Raw genomic sequence first — 17,260 nt, 5'->3', positions numbered from 1 at the left:
ATATGATTTAGTACTCGTATAAATGAGGTGCTATACTTTTTATTTCAGCCATAAAGTCTATTTGGTTTTTATACTGCCCCCACAAGTACAGTAGTCTACACCTAGCAGTGTTTTTTTTTCTCGAAATGGATCCGACTGTTGCATGTGCAGTTCAAACCCAAGAGAATGGGAGTAAAGACTGCCGATTTCCTAAAATACATATGCTACGGAATATTGACACTGCTTGATTTAGAACTCTTTTGAGGTATACAATCAACTGACAAACTTTAATATGGGGCCGACTTTTTCCCATGTATTCTACTTGAGTCCATGTCAAGTCTGCAGGACACAACCTGCGCATAAAATATATTTCACWATTAAAAAGTCAACTTTCAGAAGATATATTTATAGGACAAATTATTCGGTAATTTTTTTAWTAGTTGGCTTCTAAAATTACAGCTGTCAGTACCACATAATTAGTAAACCAGATAAGTAAAAGTACCAATTTAAGAAACCGAATTACACTTTACAAGCAAAATTACTCTACAAAATCGCAGTCTGTTGGTATTCGACAAATTCATGGTGTTTTGCTTGTTCTTCGGCCTGGTCCCATAGACTAGACGTAACATAGTAAACGTAAATCCGGGATACTCTTACATAAGACAGATGGCAAACACAAATGTAGGGTGGGTGAGCCTATGACACGAACGTCTAGAAACCCAAAGGTTGAGAGTTCAAATCGGATCATGGACAAATTTAGTTAATTAGCAACTTTTTAACTACTTTTTCGCTGCTTTGCAACTACTTAGCATGTTAGCTAACCCCAACCCTTCTCCTAACCCAAACCATTTAAGCTAACCTTAACCCTAACTCCTAGTCTAGCTAACGTTAGCCACCTAGCTAGAATTCGTAATATATCATACGAAATGGGTGATGGACATCTACAAATTAATATAATACGAAATGTAACATGCATATCATACGAAATTATGCCTCAGATTTACGTACAGAATAATACGAAATGCTCTGACACCGGGCTGTTCAAACCGCTGAGAGAGAAAGAGGGAGAGAACGAGTCATACTTTCCAAAAGCTCACCATGTGTAATTTGACTTCACTTGCACCAGCGACGGACTAAACTGCGTACGTCTCCGGAATTTTCTTCTATAAGGTAATCTTTGCATGAAAAAAATGGCAATACGCCGTTTGATTACATTTGTAAGTATGTTCTTGCTTTGCTTGATAGTTTAGAGAAGCTATTGTATAAACATGAAGATACGACAAATTATGACCGTTTGCAGAATGAACCGATTGCAGTGCTGAACGATTAGGATTATTTTCCACCGCCTGGCGGTAATGATTCGATTGACCCCAATTTCGTTTGAACCAAATATCTAAATGATTGTTTGTTCATAACATAAGCAGTGGAGTAGCGCACTGTGTTTGCATTTAGTTTTTTTTTATATTTCAGCTATGTCCAGGTGGTTTCATTAATAAGATGTATTTAACAGTAACGGTTCCACAACATTATTGCAAAGCTTTATAGGTTTACATTTGTACTGTAAGTACCAGGGAAATACTTTTAAACACATTTTGTTGCCTGTAGCAAGGACATAACATGGAAAACTGGTTAGACAGTCTGCCCTAGTGCCACCATGCCAAACATTACTGTTAGACCACCCTACWGGCAGGAAGAAAATACACAGGAAAAAGTAGGTGAAAGTTGTTCAAGAACGGATTAAAGTCACTAACCTCTGTCTGCAGAACATAAGGTATTGTATGTGAGAAATACAGAAAAGTTACTGTGAACTGTAATGTTCAAAACAAAGAGTCCTGTGGCTTGGAAATGAGCTCATGTTTTCCTGGATGAATGATTCACTGCTGGACTGGTACCATGTTTATTTCTAGCGGCACAAATTAGGCCTATCTAAATGACAATGCCCATTGCGTTACTCCTCAGGCCCAGTAGCCTTGCTTGCCAGGCTAATAGACACACTGCTGGGGAACAAGACTAGTCCAGCTACATCGTGATGAAGTGGCTCCACGATGGAACAACTAGCTGGGCTTGGCTCTCCCTCTCCTGCTGCCTCCTGAGTGCCTGGTGCCCGGTGGGAGCGGAGGTGGGACCCACGCCCGACCCAGAGTCAGGGGAGCCCATGCAGGGAGACTGGGAGTGGGGCTCCGGTTCCTTCAACCTCCAGGATCTACTCCACAGCTTCCCCGCCGACAGCCCTTTTGTGACAGAGATTCCGGGGAACCCTGTCAACTGCTCCCAGCGCTTCTGGCTGCCCTCGGCCTCCCCAGTCTGCTGGGACGACATTGCCGGGCCGGAGGAGTTTGAGCAGTCTCGTCTGCTGGTGCTCCAGAATAGGGCGGCCCTGCAGGCGGTGTCCCTGGCCAGCGAGGTGGTGGTAGAAGGGGGAACTTCAGCCTCGTTTAAACAGCAGGCCTTGGAGGACTTGCAGGTGGTGAGGGCGGACTACCTGAACGTGACAGAGACGACGGAGACCATGCAGAAGGTGTTCCTCACACTGGAGGAGAAGAGGAAGGAGGGGACAGAGCACTGGACCTTCTCAAGGTGAGGGGTAGGGGACAGAGCACTGGACCTTCTCAAGGTGAGGGGTAGGGGATGGAGCGATGGACCTTCTCAAGGTGAGGGGGTAGATTCACTCACTACACCACAGCACTGAGTTGGCCCCTAGTCTTGTTCCACCTGCTGTTTGTGTTAAACAGGACGGCATGGTAGTTTTGCTCTTATTTTTACTTCTAAAGATTGAATACTCAAGCAGTCATAAATACCAATGCCTTTTTTAACACAGTGATTTTGTTTGTTGATGGCATAGTAAAACTATTGAGAAATTCAATGATTGTAGCTAGTTCATCAAAGGGAATTGAGTGAACTTCCTCTAGGGACTTGTGCAAGCAGGATAATGTGTAGGGGAGTGAGGAAAATAAAGGGTAAATCAATCAAATGTATTTATAAAGCCCTTTTTACATCAGCCAATGTCACAAAGTGCTATACAGAAACCCAGCCTAAAACCCCAAACAGCAAGCAATGCAGATGTAGAAGGGTATGTGGAGCTTTCTGCTCCAACCAGCATTGTTGAATTCCTAGCAGATGAAGTCATGCATGATCAACCACTAGTCAGGACCTGTCCTACTGAGTAGAGAGGTCTAAGAACAGAGCGGGAAAAGTCGTCCAAACACCGCCTGAATCATTTCACGTTCTACTTCTTCAGTCCTCCCCACATCTGGCTGAACCAAAGTCCTGTTATGAGATTCATTACAAATCATTACAATGCAATTTAATGAGATCAGACTTTCTCTTTCTAGTACGATACAGTTTGAACCAATCCCGCTGGTATTTGTTTATTCGGATCCCCATTAGCTTTTGCCGAAGCCGTAGCTATTCTTCCTGGGGGCCACACAAAAACAGAAAACATGACAAGTAACAAAACACTGTTACACTGATAGACAAGAACAGTYACACACACATAAAATACAAAGATATACAACTAAATACTAATGTGTGTGTAATTGATAGCGTGTCGTAAATATTTAGGCGCTCAAAGAGTACATTGTTATGATAAAATGTATGAAACCTGTTTTTAGGTTCATGTGTATGAGAACCTTTTGTGATTTTGTTTAATGTCTGTTTCTAGTATAAAGGAGCACATTGCCAAAACRAAGGACTCCATCAACGGAAAAGACAACGTGGCAGCCCTTCTAGAGAAACAGTTCTCCAGCCTAGAGAAGTCTTTACACATCATGCAACTCCGACTTGACAAACTAATGGCACAGTGAAWGATGTGTTCTTCAGGCAATTTTTTTGTCAGCTTTTGAATGAACTGTACCATCATGTAATATATCCCACTAACAATGCATGCAAACTCAGGTTAAAACCCCCTTTACAAAGCATGAGGTGCACTTTCTTTGTATATGAACTAGGTATTTTATTCTTCCGTAGTCACATTCCTATTAGGTGTATTTTAATCCTATCTGAAACCCAAACTGCACGCAGCCTACAGCATCAGGGAGATTTTGATGGAAATAAAATATATTTTTATACTCAGCATGCACACCTGTTCCAGAAAGAGATGTTATTTATTGAAGTAAAACTGTGTGACACTCATTCAGTGTGGTATAAAATTGTAACATTTATGTAAATGCTTTGTTACAACAAGGTGAAAACAACAATGCAACACAAATAGGGAATGACGCATAATCTAGTAGAGCATGAAGATTTTATTTTCATTAACTAAACTATGGAACACAAAAACATACAAAAGGCAAGTCTCAATCGTTAGATGGGATGAAATTGCTGTTACAAACACTTGTAGAAAATATATACACAGCGGTTAAAGTTCAGTGCATTCTTTCCATTTTTGAGACAATACACACTAGCAGTTACAGTAGCCTGCTTTGTAGTTCAACCACACACAGTAGCATATTTAGACTTTGGTTTAATAAATGTAGCATTAAGTCTGKGATGATTTATTTTTTTGTCCTGTCTTCACATAAACCTAAATATTGCAATGCCTGTCCTCGCGTAAATGCATCACAATCTGAGAGGAGCTGTTACTAAAAAATGAAATAAGAGATTCAATATTAAATTAGTGCTGCCTGCAACCACCCAGTACTGAAACTACCAATGGTTTTGACTGAGTAATATGGTAAATATATCACATTAAACACAGCCAAAGTCTAAAGTGTCTTTTATACTCAGTCGCGTTGCTAAAAGGAATCGGTTTGCATGTGTAGATCTCTAAAGATTAGTTATCAACATTGTTTATGAATGAAAGGTATATAATACAAAAGTCATATCAAGTAGATAGTCAGCATTAGCAAAGACTGCGCATTGGGGTTCCTCTTCATAAAAAGGACACAACCAATGAGTCAATTTGGTTTGACCTGAGAACTGCATTGCTTGTATGGAATATTTTTTTTATCTAAAGCACCTGATTTGTTCAACCTTTGCTTCAAGATCTTGTTTAGAAAAAGAATGCCCAAAACAGATGAAAGCTTGCACTATTTGCACCGAGTGGTATTAAAACCAGAGGAAGCACAGACATTTCTCTTCGGCAGCAAGTGATTGCTGTAGGGGGGGAATATGGGGGTGGTATCATGGTCAACATATGATTATGATTTTAATGGTTTATCTGTAGTCAACTCACATACTGATTCTTTCTGACCCCAAACTGGATGACCATTATCTGGATGACTGGGCAACTAATGGTAGTAAACATAATATACTCTAGTACGTCTCAGGGAAGATGTAGGCCTACACAATGCCATCGCCTGGAAGTAGTATGGATGTGGACTACTTCAGGAATGAGCTGGAGAAAAAAGCTTCAACAGACTCCATGCTAGCAACCACTATTGCTTGAAGGGTTGAATGTCTTTTCAATTGTCTGCTTCCTCAATTGGATTTTCCTCTATGAGCTTCAGGTAATCTCGAGCGAAGATCTTCTTTGGTAGGATATCTGCAATGGTATAATGAACAGATAATATTGACTATCTACTGTATGCTCAGAGAGAAGAGAATGTAAGTCAAGTGGTGGTGGCAACACTAGTTCTTACCTGTGAGAAACTGAAAAGTCTCTGTTCCCTCAACAGTATTGGCCAGATCACTGTACAAGAGTGTCTTATTGTCTTTCCCTGCTCCATTGTTGAACGAGGACAGAGCCAAGTACTGAACGAACAGTTCCTACAAGACACGAGTGTTATGAATGAAATTGTTATTACACAGGACAGTTCCCATTTATTAACAGTGRCACTATAATGGAGGCCAGTCTTCTATTTACAAGGCTCTGATGGATGTAAAGTAAGCCGAGGCAAAGACATTCAGACATTAGGGTTTACATCCTATTTTGGTTGAGGCTCTACAGCCATGTCAGTGCAGGGCTAGCTGGCTAACTGTTACAGCCATTCAGGGTTAGCTAGCTAGCTACCTTCTTCACGAGCTTGAACTAATGGAAGTAGCTAGCTAGCACTGCCTATATGAAAATGCCTCACTACAAAACTAGYTAGCAGGCCTAGCTATTGGCTAGCTAGCATAACTACGCCAGTAAACTGAATTCAACGTACTGTTGCTTTGGTGGTGATGAGAAGAGCCTCTTGGTTGATGCTTGAGACGTCGGGAGAACTTTTCATGATCAGTTTCACGCGAGTCATTGGAAGAGAGATGCCTTTGCTGTTAGATGCATGATTAACGTTGTCTCCAGACATTTTGACATGAATAAGGACGTTTCTTCAGTGGTACTGGTAGCAACGGTTAATATACAGTTGCGAGGAATGGAAGTTCCCCGCTACTTTTTGATCAGTGACGTAGTAAGCGTGCTTGGATCGTTTTTTTTCTCTCACCCAAAACTAAAGTAGCTAGCTACCGTATGTACTTCTGTTTCAGACAATATTATCGTTTTTTTGCTTGATTTTTACAAAGAAGTAGCTAAGCGTTTATACGCCTGCCTGCTAGATACATATAAGCCTGCCGATACACTCCATCACAGTAGGTGGCGCAATAACGTTACACGTTTAAGCGCTCCAACACGTCACTAGCTATCTGAAAGAAGGAAAATAAATTTTACGGACAGGTTATCTGTGTTGTTCCTTTAAACAGCTTTCGATTATTGCTGGTTTTATTTGATTTGCATTCTGTATCTGTTTGTCTGCGCGAGCGGACGAGTGGCTCTTTTTTTGTTGCATGCTTTAGGTTGTTTGTTGCTGATGTTGTTAGCCAGAAAGCAGTTAGCTAAATAGCTAGCTTCTGCATTCATCATTTCGCTGGTCAACACGTTCAAGATGCCTCTGGGTTTGAAACCATGTTGCGCTGTCTGCAAAACAAACTCATCGTCTATGTGGAAAAAGGGAAACCAAGGAGAGATCCTGTGCAATAACTGCACGGGGAAGAGCACCAGCAGTGGAGCATCTGGACCCTCGGTGTCCTCCAACACACTACAGAATAATGGCGGGGGCAAGCAGGTTGTTTGTCGTTTTGAGCACATACACTAAGTGTACAAAACATTAGGAACACCTACTCTTTCCATACCAAGTGAATCCAGGTGAACGCTGATTCCTTATTGATGATGTCACTTGTTAAATCCACGTCAATCAGTGTAGATGAAGGGGATGACACAGGTTAAATACATATTTTTAAGCCGTGAGACATGGGTTGTGTATGTGTGCCATTCCGAGGGTGAATGGGCAAGACTAAAGTGCCTTTGAACGGGGTATGGAACTCGGTTGTGTGTCGTGCATCAAGAATGGTCCAGCCAATTTGACACAACTGTGGGAAGCATTGGAGTCAACATGGCCAGAATCCCCATGGTATGCTTTTGACAACTTGTACAGTCCATGCCCCGATTAATTGAGGCTGTTCTGAGGGCAAAAGGGGGTACATCTCAATATTAGGAAGGTGTTCCTAATGTTTTGTACACTCATTGTACATAGGCCTGCACTATAATGTACTGTACTGTGCTCCCCTTAGTGACTGTAACTCCATACTCATATATTTGCAAGACAAAACAGAAAACAATATATGTCACCCTGATGGAGATGTAATATTGGTATTTGACACATCTTGCCCACAGTCTAAACAAGAGATCCACAGGAGATCAGCACGGTTGAGGAGCACAAAGTACAAAGCCCCTGCCTCTGAGAAAAAGGTGTCTACCAAAGGAAAAGGCAGAAGACACATATTCAAACTAAAAAATGTAAGTGTATTATTAGTTCAAATACACAGGAACTCTTTGTGTTGGATTGCTTGTGTTGTATTGTCACAGGTGTTAAAATCTAAGCTCCTCCCAATGTGACCCCCCCCACAGCCAATCAAAGCACCAGAATCTGTTTCCACAATCATCACATCAGAATCAGTCTTTTATAAGGTATGTTTACTTTTTATAAATCCTTTCTGGACATAATGTTAGCAAACATAACAAATGTATCTGTTGTATAATGTATGCCACAGATATGTATAGCTGTCAGCAATCGTTCTGCCTTCGTGTGTCATTGTGCAGGGTGTGTATTATCAGATGGGAGATGTCATCAAAGTGACAGACGAGGATGATGGGAGGCCGTACTATGCACAGATCAGAGGTTTCATCCAGGACCAGTACTGTGAGAAGAGTGCCGCGTTGACTTGGTTGATACCAACCCAGGCCAGTCCTAAGGACCTGTTTGATCCAGCCACTTACATTGTTGGTGAGTGATGATTGAATCTAAGTATTTATCTCACATTTTTTAAAGTTGCATTTGAGCACACAGAAATAAAAGTTGTCTCTTTTTGAACATTGTGTATATGGGAGTAATGTCACAGTAGACTCAAAGACCACTACTAGCTGATAATGTTTCCATTACTGATTTTCTGATTGTGTCTATAGGTCCAGAGGAGGATCTACCCAGGAAGATGGAGTACTTGGAGTTTGTGTGCCACGCCCCCTCGGAGTACTTCAAGTCCAGGAGCTGCCCCTACCCCACCATTCCTATCCGTCCAGAGAAAGGCTACATCTGGACCCATATTGGACCCACGCCGGCCATCGCTATCAAAGAATCATTTGGCAACAGCAATTAGCCGCTGGGACATTTAACATGAAGATATTAACCTTGTCTGTTAGTTTGCTAGAACAAGGCACTTGACCCAAATTGCTCCAGGGTCGCCATTGATAATGGCAGACCCCGGCCATGACCCACTCTCTGAGAGTGGTTCAGGGTGAGTTGGGACATGCTAAAAAAACACATTTCCAATTCACACATGTTTTAATACACACTTGTACATGTATGAAATGGGACAAATATAGACTCCACATAATAATTATTATTATAGTCTGAATATTGAAAGTGTTTGTAATTCAACGTTTACAAACCCTTCTAAGTCAAACCCTTCCAACAATACAGGGACGGACCCATGAAATGATCATCCTGAGGTGACAGTGAGATATGGGATTGACTTTTGTATTCGGTAATAAATGTGRAAAATACCTTTTTCATAAGCTTTGTACTAGAATGTTTTTCAAACATATCATTTTTATTTAGACATCTGTGCAATACATGTGAAGTGTTATATTATACCTAAAAATAAAAAAAAGTATTTATAAAGATGCTGTTAATAGACTCCAAGTTCTATCCCTTTTGGTATATATTTTTAGACACTTTGTGAAACCTTTGATCATTTACGTCAGTCACCAGTCTTTTATCAAGAAACTAACTCTTCCTTGATGTCACATTACATGGTTAATGTTGATCTGCATGTGGAAATGTGTGCAGCAAGCCTGAGTCTGATTTAGCCATGTAATCTATCATTATCTTTGAGACCATTTCAGCTAATCAGTAAAGCCAAATGATTTGGGACATGAAGAAATTCCTGTTAAAAGTATGTTCAGCCTGTGTTGTGGTGTGTGCTGGGAGTGTTACTGTGTCCCGCATCCACATGTGTAGAAGTAGACTGGTAGTACATCTGGCTGTCCATGGACAGCCTCATGGCTGCGTGACGCATGTTCCCCTTCTGGAACAGGTGAGCAGATGCTGTGTTCGAGTCTATGACATGAGCCTGAAACAGAGACACGTAACAGAATAGTGAATGTAAGCTTATAGACAACTCTAGGAAAAGTCAATTAATCTATTGTGTACCCATAAAGCTCTGGTCAAAATGAGTGCACTACATAGGGAATAGGGTGCCATGTCCACTGCCTTCCTACCTTCTCCAGGGTGATGAGGGTGGACAGTATGTCTCCGGTGCGGCCTGTGGCGATATCATTATTCAATAGGTTGTCCTGGAGGGTCGCAGCCATATGGTTCCTCATCATCACCTCCTGCTCTTGCTTTACGTTGAACGACAGGCTGTGCACCTCCTCCACTATACTGTGGATAAACACATACCCATGGTCGGACATATACCTACAGTTCATCCACTGTACAAAGACAATCTTTTTTTTCATTAAAGACACCATCTTTACTTATAAGGGAGAAAAAATTGTCTAATTGAATTCAGAAAAATAGAGATTGAAAAACATAATTTCTTGGTATCACAATTACTTTATTTTATGGAACTCTTATTTTACCAGGTAAATTGACTGAGAACACAATTTACAGCAACGACCTGGGGAATAGTTACAGGGAGAGGAGGGGGATGAATGAGCCAATTGGAAACGTGTAAATCAGTTACTGTGATGGACGATGAAAAAATGTATAGTGGCTTCAATAGCTTCTAGCTAGAACAGAGACTTCCGTTACACTACCTGTCCAGCTCTTGTCTTATCTCCCTGTAGGCAGCCATGTTCTTCTGCATAGCAGCCATGACAAGGACCAGCTCCTCGAAGGTGTCCATGGTCAGGTTCTCTAGACAGCTCGCCTTCCAGGGCTTCTGGCGCCGGGTCATATTGGACTTGGTCACCACCTCCTCCACGTGGATGGTGCTCTGGTCCGCCAAGCCTCCCGTGTCCTCTGGAATCAGCTGTGTGAGAGGGGACAGGTTGAGGAGAGAGGACTAAATACACGGAACTACGAAAGAGCAGTGGTCGTATTGATGATTTTGAAAGGCAGCTAGCTTGTAATAATCAGTATACAACTCATCACGCATACCCACCCCCTTTGAAAGTCTGGTCATGGCTCATATCAACACCATCATGTCGGAAACCCTACACCCACTCCAATTTGCATACCCCCCAACAGATCCACAGATGACGCAATCTCAATCACACTCCACACTGCTCTTTCCCACCTGGACAAAAGGAACACCTATGTGACAATGCTGTTCATTCACTACAGTTCAGTGTTCAACACCATAGTGACCACTAAACTCATCACTAAGCTAAGTACCCTGGGAATAAACACCTCCCTCTGCAACTGGACTTCCTGACAGGCCGGCCCCAGGTGGTAAGGGTAGGCAACAACACATCTGCCATGTTGATCCCCAACACTGGGGCCCCTCCGGGGTGCATGCTTAGTCCCCTCCTGTGCTCCCTGTTCACCCACGACTGCGCTGCCAAGCACGACTCCAACACCATCATTAAGTTAGCTGATGACACAACAGTGGTAGGTCTGATCACCAACAACGATGACATATAGGAAAAAGGAGGGCCGAACAGGCCCCCATTAACATTGACAGGGTTGAAGTGGAGCGGGTCGAGAGTTTTAAGTTCCTTGGTGTCCACATCACCAACAAACTATCATGGTCCAAACACACCAAGACAGTTGTGAAGAGGGCACGACAACATCTTTTCCCCCTCAGGAGACTGAAAAGATTTGGTATGGGTCCCCAGATCCTCAAAAAGTTCTACAGCTGCACCATCGAGAGCATCCTGACCGGTTGCATCACCGCCTGGTATGGCAACTGCTCGGCATCTGACCGCGAGGAGGGCAGTGTGTTCGGCCCAGTACATCACTGGGGCCAAGCTTCAAGCTTCTTGACATCCAGGACCTATATACTAGGTGGTGTCAGAGGAAGGTCCAAAAAATGGTCAAAGACTCCAGTCACCCAAGTCATAGACTGTTAACTCACAGCAAGCGGTACAGGAGCGCCAAGTCTAGGTTCAAAAGGCTCCTTAACAGCTTCTACCCCCAAGCCATAAGACTGCTGAACAATCAATCAAATGGCCACCCGGACTATTTACATTCACCCCCCCACTCACTGTTTATTATCTATGCAGTCACTTTTCAAATTACCTCGACTAACTTGTACCCCTGCACATTGACTCGGTACCGGTACCCGCTGTATATAGCCTCATTATTGTTATGTAATTTTCTTGTTACTTTTAAATTTTATTAAATTACATTGTCTTTTTTTTCACTTTACTTTATTTAGTAAATATTTTCTTAACTCTATTTCTTGAACTGCATTGTTGGCTAAGGGCTTGTAAGGAAGAATTTCACGGTAAGGTCTACACATGTTGTATTTGGCCACGTGACAAATAACATTTTCTTTTCTTTGATCAATAATAGACATTTATGAGGGTCAAGAAGATGTTACATACAATGCCTTGATATAAATAACACTGTGAAAAACACTAAATGTGAAAAGGGAAAGAGTGACAGACTAACCGCCGCCGGCGAACACTCGTTCGAATTCTTTTCGTCGTAGTCGGGCATGGAGATCTCAAGGTTGGTGGTTACCACAGCTACGAGAAGGTTGGCGAAGATGAAGGCTCCGCCAGTGAGGAAGATGAAAAAGTAGAGAGAAGCTCCGTACATCAGCCCCTCATCACTACAGTGCAGAGAGAAAGGACAACACTTACCACATAAGGACAAAATACATAGAACTATGTCTACAATATGTAGGCATTTTCACATAAGCTTTTTCACTCTACTGCAAAATGTTAAGCCCCATTTGACTACAATTAGCAGGTTGATGTTAATTGTCATGAGTCTTGTCCTGGAGGTAGAACTGAGTCATTTCCGTTTTGATATCGGCACAGTAAAAATKGTCTATATTGTAAAAATATGTGAAACACTTTTTGATCTTAATTTAAGGTTAGGCATTAGGGTTAGCAGTGTGGTTAAGGTTAGGTTTAAAGGCAGATTGTATGACTTTGTGGCTGTGCTAGCTAGTGACCACTGCAGAGCTGCCTCCAGAACAAAATACATTTTTTGTGAACAACTTTTTATTTCGTTTAGTCTTTTTTTGGGGGGGTTACAGGTACAACAACAATAAGATAAATTAATACAAAAGATAATCCCAACCCATTCCCCCCCTCAGTCCCTATTCACGAGCCTTATACAAAGATAATGTTAGATTACAAAATGCAATTATGTTTGTGGCCCATAGCTTATGCCTGCCCATACCATAACCCCACCATGTGGCACTCTGTTCACAAGGTTGACATCAGCAAACCGCTCGCCCACACAACGCCATATACGTGGTCTGAGGTTGTGAGGCCGGTTGAACGTACTACCAAATTATCTAAAACGGCTTATGGTAGAGAAGTGAACATTTMATTTTCTGGCAACAGCTCAGGTGGCAGGTGGACATTCCTTCAGTCAGCATGCCAATTGCACACTCCCTCAAAACTTGAGACATCTGTGCCATTTTGTTGTGTGACAAAATTGCACATTTTAGAGTGGCCTATTATTATCCCCAGTACAAGGTGAACCTGTGTAATGATCATGCTGTTTAATCAGCTTCTTGATATACCACACTTGTGAGGTGGATGGATTATCTTGGCAAAGGAGAAATGTTCACTAACAGGGATGTAAACAAATTAGCTTTTGTGTGTATGGAACATTTCTGGGATCTTTTATTTCAGCTCATGAAACATGGGACCACCACTTTACATATTGCATTTATATTTTTGTTCAGTGTATAATAGAGATCAGTCCTTTCGGGAGCTGAGATAATTTAAACATCCCAACATTGGATATTTTCAGAGTTGGGTATGGGCATGACATTATGATTCCAAGTTACATTGTTTTTCAATTTTGCACCAAATAGAAACTGTGAGCAATAATAGGACCAAAGCGTAATTTACATTGTTTAAGGGATATTAGTGAAGACCACCTCTTCCAGGACAATAGGAGACAAGATTCATGATGAAAAACGCTACCCTGCATTAGACTAATAAAATTATCTCCTCTTGCTTTTCAAAATATTTATCCAAGGACACATACTGTATGAACTGGATAAGGGGAAATGTAGGGCCTTGTGTCACTTACGCCTTAAACTCCCTGTAGATGTCCATCCATCCGTCCTGGGTGATGCAGATGAAGAGGGTGTAGAGGGCCGAGAACAGGTCCCCAAAGGCTGATGGGACAGCAGCACTGAACAGGGTCACGCCGAACACCGCAAACACCTGACAGACACAGACAGAAAATCAACAGAGACATTAGACACAAACACAGAGAGACACAAACACAGGGGACAACTGAGCAGATGTCCCACCATCACAAACACAGGGGACAACTGAGCAGTTGTAGAATCCATTCATATGGTCTCATATCACTCCTTGAAACATCACACACTCATCTGGGGCCATGGTAACAAACCAACATATTAAATACTATAAACAAGAGCAAGAATTGGGGCGTCATAGATTGACTGTTCTCGTGTTTCTTTTCTCATTCAAAGTCCCGAGAATGAGGCGAAGAAGTGGTAATGGATTAAGATGAATGATGATGAAGTGAGAGAGAGAAGTAGAAAGAGAGAGAGGTTGAATTGGTACATGATTTAACACCTACAAGCATGATGATGAGGAGGAGGAAGAAGATGTTGGCCATGTCTGGAATGGACTGCATAATGACGGTGACCATCATAGCCATACCCTGCATGGAGGCAAAGCCCCTGATACTACGGCTTACCCTCAACACCCTGGAATGCACACACAATAAATAACACATTACAACATGGAGTGACAACCCACTGGGCACAGATGTCAATTCAACGTCTATTCCATGTTGGTTYAACGTAATTTCATTGAAATGACGTGGAAACCCCGTTGATTCAACAAGTGTGTGCCCAGTGGGAAAGCAACACACAACAACAACTACACAACAAATAATGTTTCATGTTGATGCTTGACACACAAAAAAACGATTGTCCTAAAACTAAATTAGGTTAAGGTTAGGAGAATTAACGTGGCAGGTTAGGAGAATTATCGTATCAGGTTAGGAGAATTATCGTGGCAGGTTAGGAGAATTAGGTTAAGATTAGAAAAAGGGTTGAGGTTAGCTAAAAGGATCAAATTGTCACTGACACAACTCAAACATATCTAGTTATAACCAGACCTGCCCTGAGAACACCCTACGTTTCCACTAATGCGTTTCTGCGGAGTGTGAGGGGTACTCCTTCACCTGATGACCTTTAGTAAACTGTCCCCACCCTGGGGAAAGATCAGGGGTCCAAGCATCAGAGCCAGAGTGACCAAACAGTCTAGGACATTCCAGCCACTCTGAAACACCAAAAATGAGACAGAGAGAGAGAGAATAATGACACCACAATGGTCTCTGAGAAGGCCACAGTAAGTAATAGGTTGTGTCAAATCAATCTCCTGACCAGACGTTACCTTCCAGAAGATGTTGAAGCCGTAATACCACTTRACCAGGATCTCCCAGATGAAGACGGTGAGGATAATATGCTCACAGATGCTGAACGCAATGTCATACTTCTACAATGAACAAATCATTCCATTGCATTTCAGTTCGTTGTTATCTGTTGACTTGTCATATAAAAAGAGTTTTCAGTTTGAAAGTAGGCCTACAATACCTCTTTGTACACTGCTCAAAAAAATAAAGGGAACACTTAAACAACACAATGTAACTCCAAGTCAATCACACTTCTGTGAAATCAAACTGTCCACTTAGGAAGCAACACTGATTGACACTAAATCACATGGCCTGTTGTGCAAATGGAATAGCAAAAGGTGGAAATTTGAGGCAATTGCAAGAACCCACCAAAAAGGGGGCAATGCCAAACGTCCTGCACGGTGTTGGGCTGTAAGCACAACCCCCACCTGTGGACGTCGGGCCTCATACACCCTCATGGAGTCTGTTTCTGACCGTTTGAGCAGACACATGCCATTTGTGGCCTGCTGGAGGTCATTTTGCAGGGCGTGGCAGTGCACCTCCTTGCACAAAGGCGGGGTAGCGGTCCTGCTGCTGGGTTGTTGCCCTCCTACGGCCTCTACCACGTCTCCTGATGTACTGGCCTGTCTCCTGGTAGGCCTCCATGCTCTGGACACTACGCTGACAGACACAGCAAACTTTTTGCCACAGCTCGCATTGATGTGCCATCCTGGATGAACTGCACTCCCTGAGCCTTGTGTGGGTTGTAGACTCCGTCTCATGCTACCACTAGAGTGAGAGCACCGCCAGCATTCAAAAGTGACCAAAACATCGCCAGGAAGCATAGGAACTGAGAAGTGGTCGTGGTCACCACCTGCAGAATCACTCCTTTTTTGGGGTGTCTTGCTAATTGCCTATAATTTCCACCTTTTGTCTTTCCATTTGCACAACAGCATGTGAAATTTCTTGTCAATCAGTGTTGCTTCCTAAGTGGACAGTTTGATTTCACAGAAGTGTGATTGACTTGGAGTTACATTGTGTTGTTTAAGTGTTCCCTTTATTTTTTTGAGCAGTGTATTTGTATTTTGCATTTTTTAGGGATCCCCATTAGCTACTCTTCCTGGAGTCCAAACACACCAAAGCATCCACATTACATATGAAACAATAGATAAAACAGTGAACTATGTTTGTACTGAATGAGCTAAAGATAAAACAGCACATCATATAACATCCCTACACCACCACATATCCACAACACAAAATGTTCAATAACACCATACACCATACAACAAGATGTCCTCAGTGACCATAACTTACCTTGGCAATGATAGTATCGGTTTGCAAGGCCATAATGATGCAGTTGCTGACAATCATGATGATGATGAGTAATTTGAACAGGAAGTTCTCCAGCAGTGCACCCACGAGCACCTGGGAGACATAGTCCTCAGTGTCTGAGTCATCCTATAGGGTATAGTCAGAGGTCATTATTGGTATTCATCTAGAATCTAGATGAACCGGAGCCCCTGTCTCCTGGACAAGWGAAAATAATTGAATAATCTCCCCAGGTACCAGTATCAGTGTTGAAGATYTGTCTGAAAATAGTTTGAAAAAACTGAGTAGTGTGATTTCTCTGTGAATGAACTCAGATTTGTTTTGCATACCTCTCTATGTTAACCCACTCATTATTCACTATATAAGTAATCATACCTGTGAAAGCCCAACAGTATAAATATAGCCTACACCTTTTGCTGGGTGATGTCTCTGATGTTGATCATCTCAGGCTCCTCATCTCGCTCAAGCACGGACCACCTCCTCCCGGTGCTCTCCGACGCCCGCTGCAGTAGAAAAAAWTGTTAATTGGATGCCCCAAAAACATGTTAGTCTTTTGTAAAAGTTGTTCAATTATATGGAAAAGTTCAAATCAGTTAATACACTTGAATAAGTGTACAAAGAGAGCATATAGATGACATGGTGGTAGAGTGAAAACGGCCAATAGGCCTACCCTAGCGTTTGGAGTTCGTCTAGGCCTACCTGGAGAATCATCAAGCGTTTCCTGTAATCCATTTTTTCGCGCCTTCTCCCTTCAACTAATTTTTCAGGTAAATGCCATAGAAGCTATACCCCGTTACCGCTTTTGTCTCACCAGCCCCGTTGAAAATATTATGAAGAATGTTGAGGAATCTTTGACCAAAAAGGTCTCGTTCCAGAAGATAGATGTCATAATCGTGCAACAGGTGATTGGAACTGAAGTTGCGTTCTCGTCATTCAGTCCTCCGTCCATTCTATGCTCAAATTAC

The 17,260-nt window shown here is 42.2% G+C and overlaps 4 protein-coding genes across 7 annotated transcripts; 2 read left to right on the top strand and 2 right to left on the bottom strand.

The window, feature by feature from the left end:
* Nucleotides 1-1,040: 1,040 nt before the first annotated feature.
* On the top strand, nucleotides 1,041-4,057 carry si:ch211-57n23.1 (uncharacterized). 3 transcript variants are annotated; one of them, XM_024135559.2, is made up of 3 exons: nucleotides 1,041-1,149; nucleotides 1,939-2,556; nucleotides 3,641-4,057. In XM_024135559.2, the coding sequence occupies exons 2-3, from the start codon at nucleotides 2,009-2,011 to the stop codon at nucleotides 3,780-3,782; spliced, it is 690 nt and encodes a 229-aa protein (XP_023991327.1). In that variant the 5' UTR covers nucleotides 1,041-1,149; nucleotides 1,939-2,008; the 3' UTR covers nucleotides 3,783-4,057. The 3 variants fall into 3 exon arrangements, with proteins under 3 accessions (XP_023991327.1, XP_023991329.1, XP_023991328.1); XM_024135561.2 differs by having other exon boundaries at nucleotides 1,043-1,121; XM_024135560.2 differs by having other exon boundaries at nucleotides 1,052-1,196.
* Nucleotides 4,058-4,205: 148 nt separating this feature from the next.
* Nucleotides 4,206-6,481, bottom strand: LOC112068409 (chromatin accessibility complex protein 1). Its single transcript, XM_024135562.2, has 3 exons — nucleotides 6,066-6,481; nucleotides 5,559-5,685; nucleotides 4,206-5,461 (listed from the first exon to the last, which is right to left on the bottom strand). Exons 1-3 carry the CDS (start codon nucleotides 6,204-6,206, stop codon nucleotides 5,382-5,384), a joined length of 348 nt encoding a protein of 115 aa, XP_023991330.1. The 5' UTR covers nucleotides 6,207-6,481; the 3' UTR covers nucleotides 4,206-5,381.
* A 10-nt stretch (nucleotides 6,482-6,491) lies between these two features.
* LOC112068407 (GATA zinc finger domain-containing protein 1) lies at nucleotides 6,492-9,082 on the top strand. 2 transcript variants are annotated; one of them, XM_024135558.2, is made up of 5 exons: nucleotides 6,492-6,959; nucleotides 7,568-7,690; nucleotides 7,802-7,861; nucleotides 8,009-8,177; nucleotides 8,357-9,082. In XM_024135558.2, the coding sequence occupies exons 1-5, from the start codon at nucleotides 6,780-6,782 to the stop codon at nucleotides 8,545-8,547; spliced, it is 723 nt and encodes a 240-aa protein (XP_023991326.1). In that variant the 5' UTR covers nucleotides 6,492-6,779; the 3' UTR covers nucleotides 8,548-9,082. The 2 variants fall into 2 exon arrangements, with proteins under 2 accessions (XP_023991326.1, XP_023991325.1); XM_024135557.2 differs by having other exon boundaries at nucleotides 7,994-8,177.
* An 89-nt stretch (nucleotides 9,083-9,171) lies between these two features.
* LOC112068406 (cation channel sperm-associated protein 4) lies at nucleotides 9,172-17,218 on the bottom strand. The gene is made up of 11 exons (XM_024135556.2): nucleotides 16,995-17,218; nucleotides 16,706-16,798; nucleotides 16,281-16,424; nucleotides 14,966-15,067; nucleotides 14,754-14,851; nucleotides 14,142-14,271; nucleotides 13,620-13,756; nucleotides 12,012-12,174; nucleotides 10,211-10,425; nucleotides 9,671-9,833; nucleotides 9,172-9,522 (listed from the first exon to the last, which is right to left on the bottom strand). The coding sequence occupies exons 1-11, from the start codon at nucleotides 17,025-17,027 to the stop codon at nucleotides 9,352-9,354; spliced, it is 1,449 nt and encodes a 482-aa protein (XP_023991324.1). The 5' UTR covers nucleotides 17,028-17,218; the 3' UTR covers nucleotides 9,172-9,351.
* Between the last annotated feature and the right edge of the window lie 42 nt (nucleotides 17,219-17,260).

This window comes from Salvelinus sp. IW2-2015, unplaced genomic scaffold (assembly GCF_002910315.2).
Source record: "Salvelinus sp. IW2-2015 unplaced genomic scaffold, ASM291031v2 Un_scaffold495, whole genome shotgun sequence".
In the NCBI taxonomy this organism is placed as follows: domain Eukaryota; kingdom Metazoa; phylum Chordata; class Actinopteri; order Salmoniformes; family Salmonidae; genus Salvelinus; species Salvelinus sp. IW2-2015.
The sequence above is the reverse complement of the archived record's forward strand: the minus strand, read 5'-3'. Positions and strand labels throughout refer to the sequence as shown.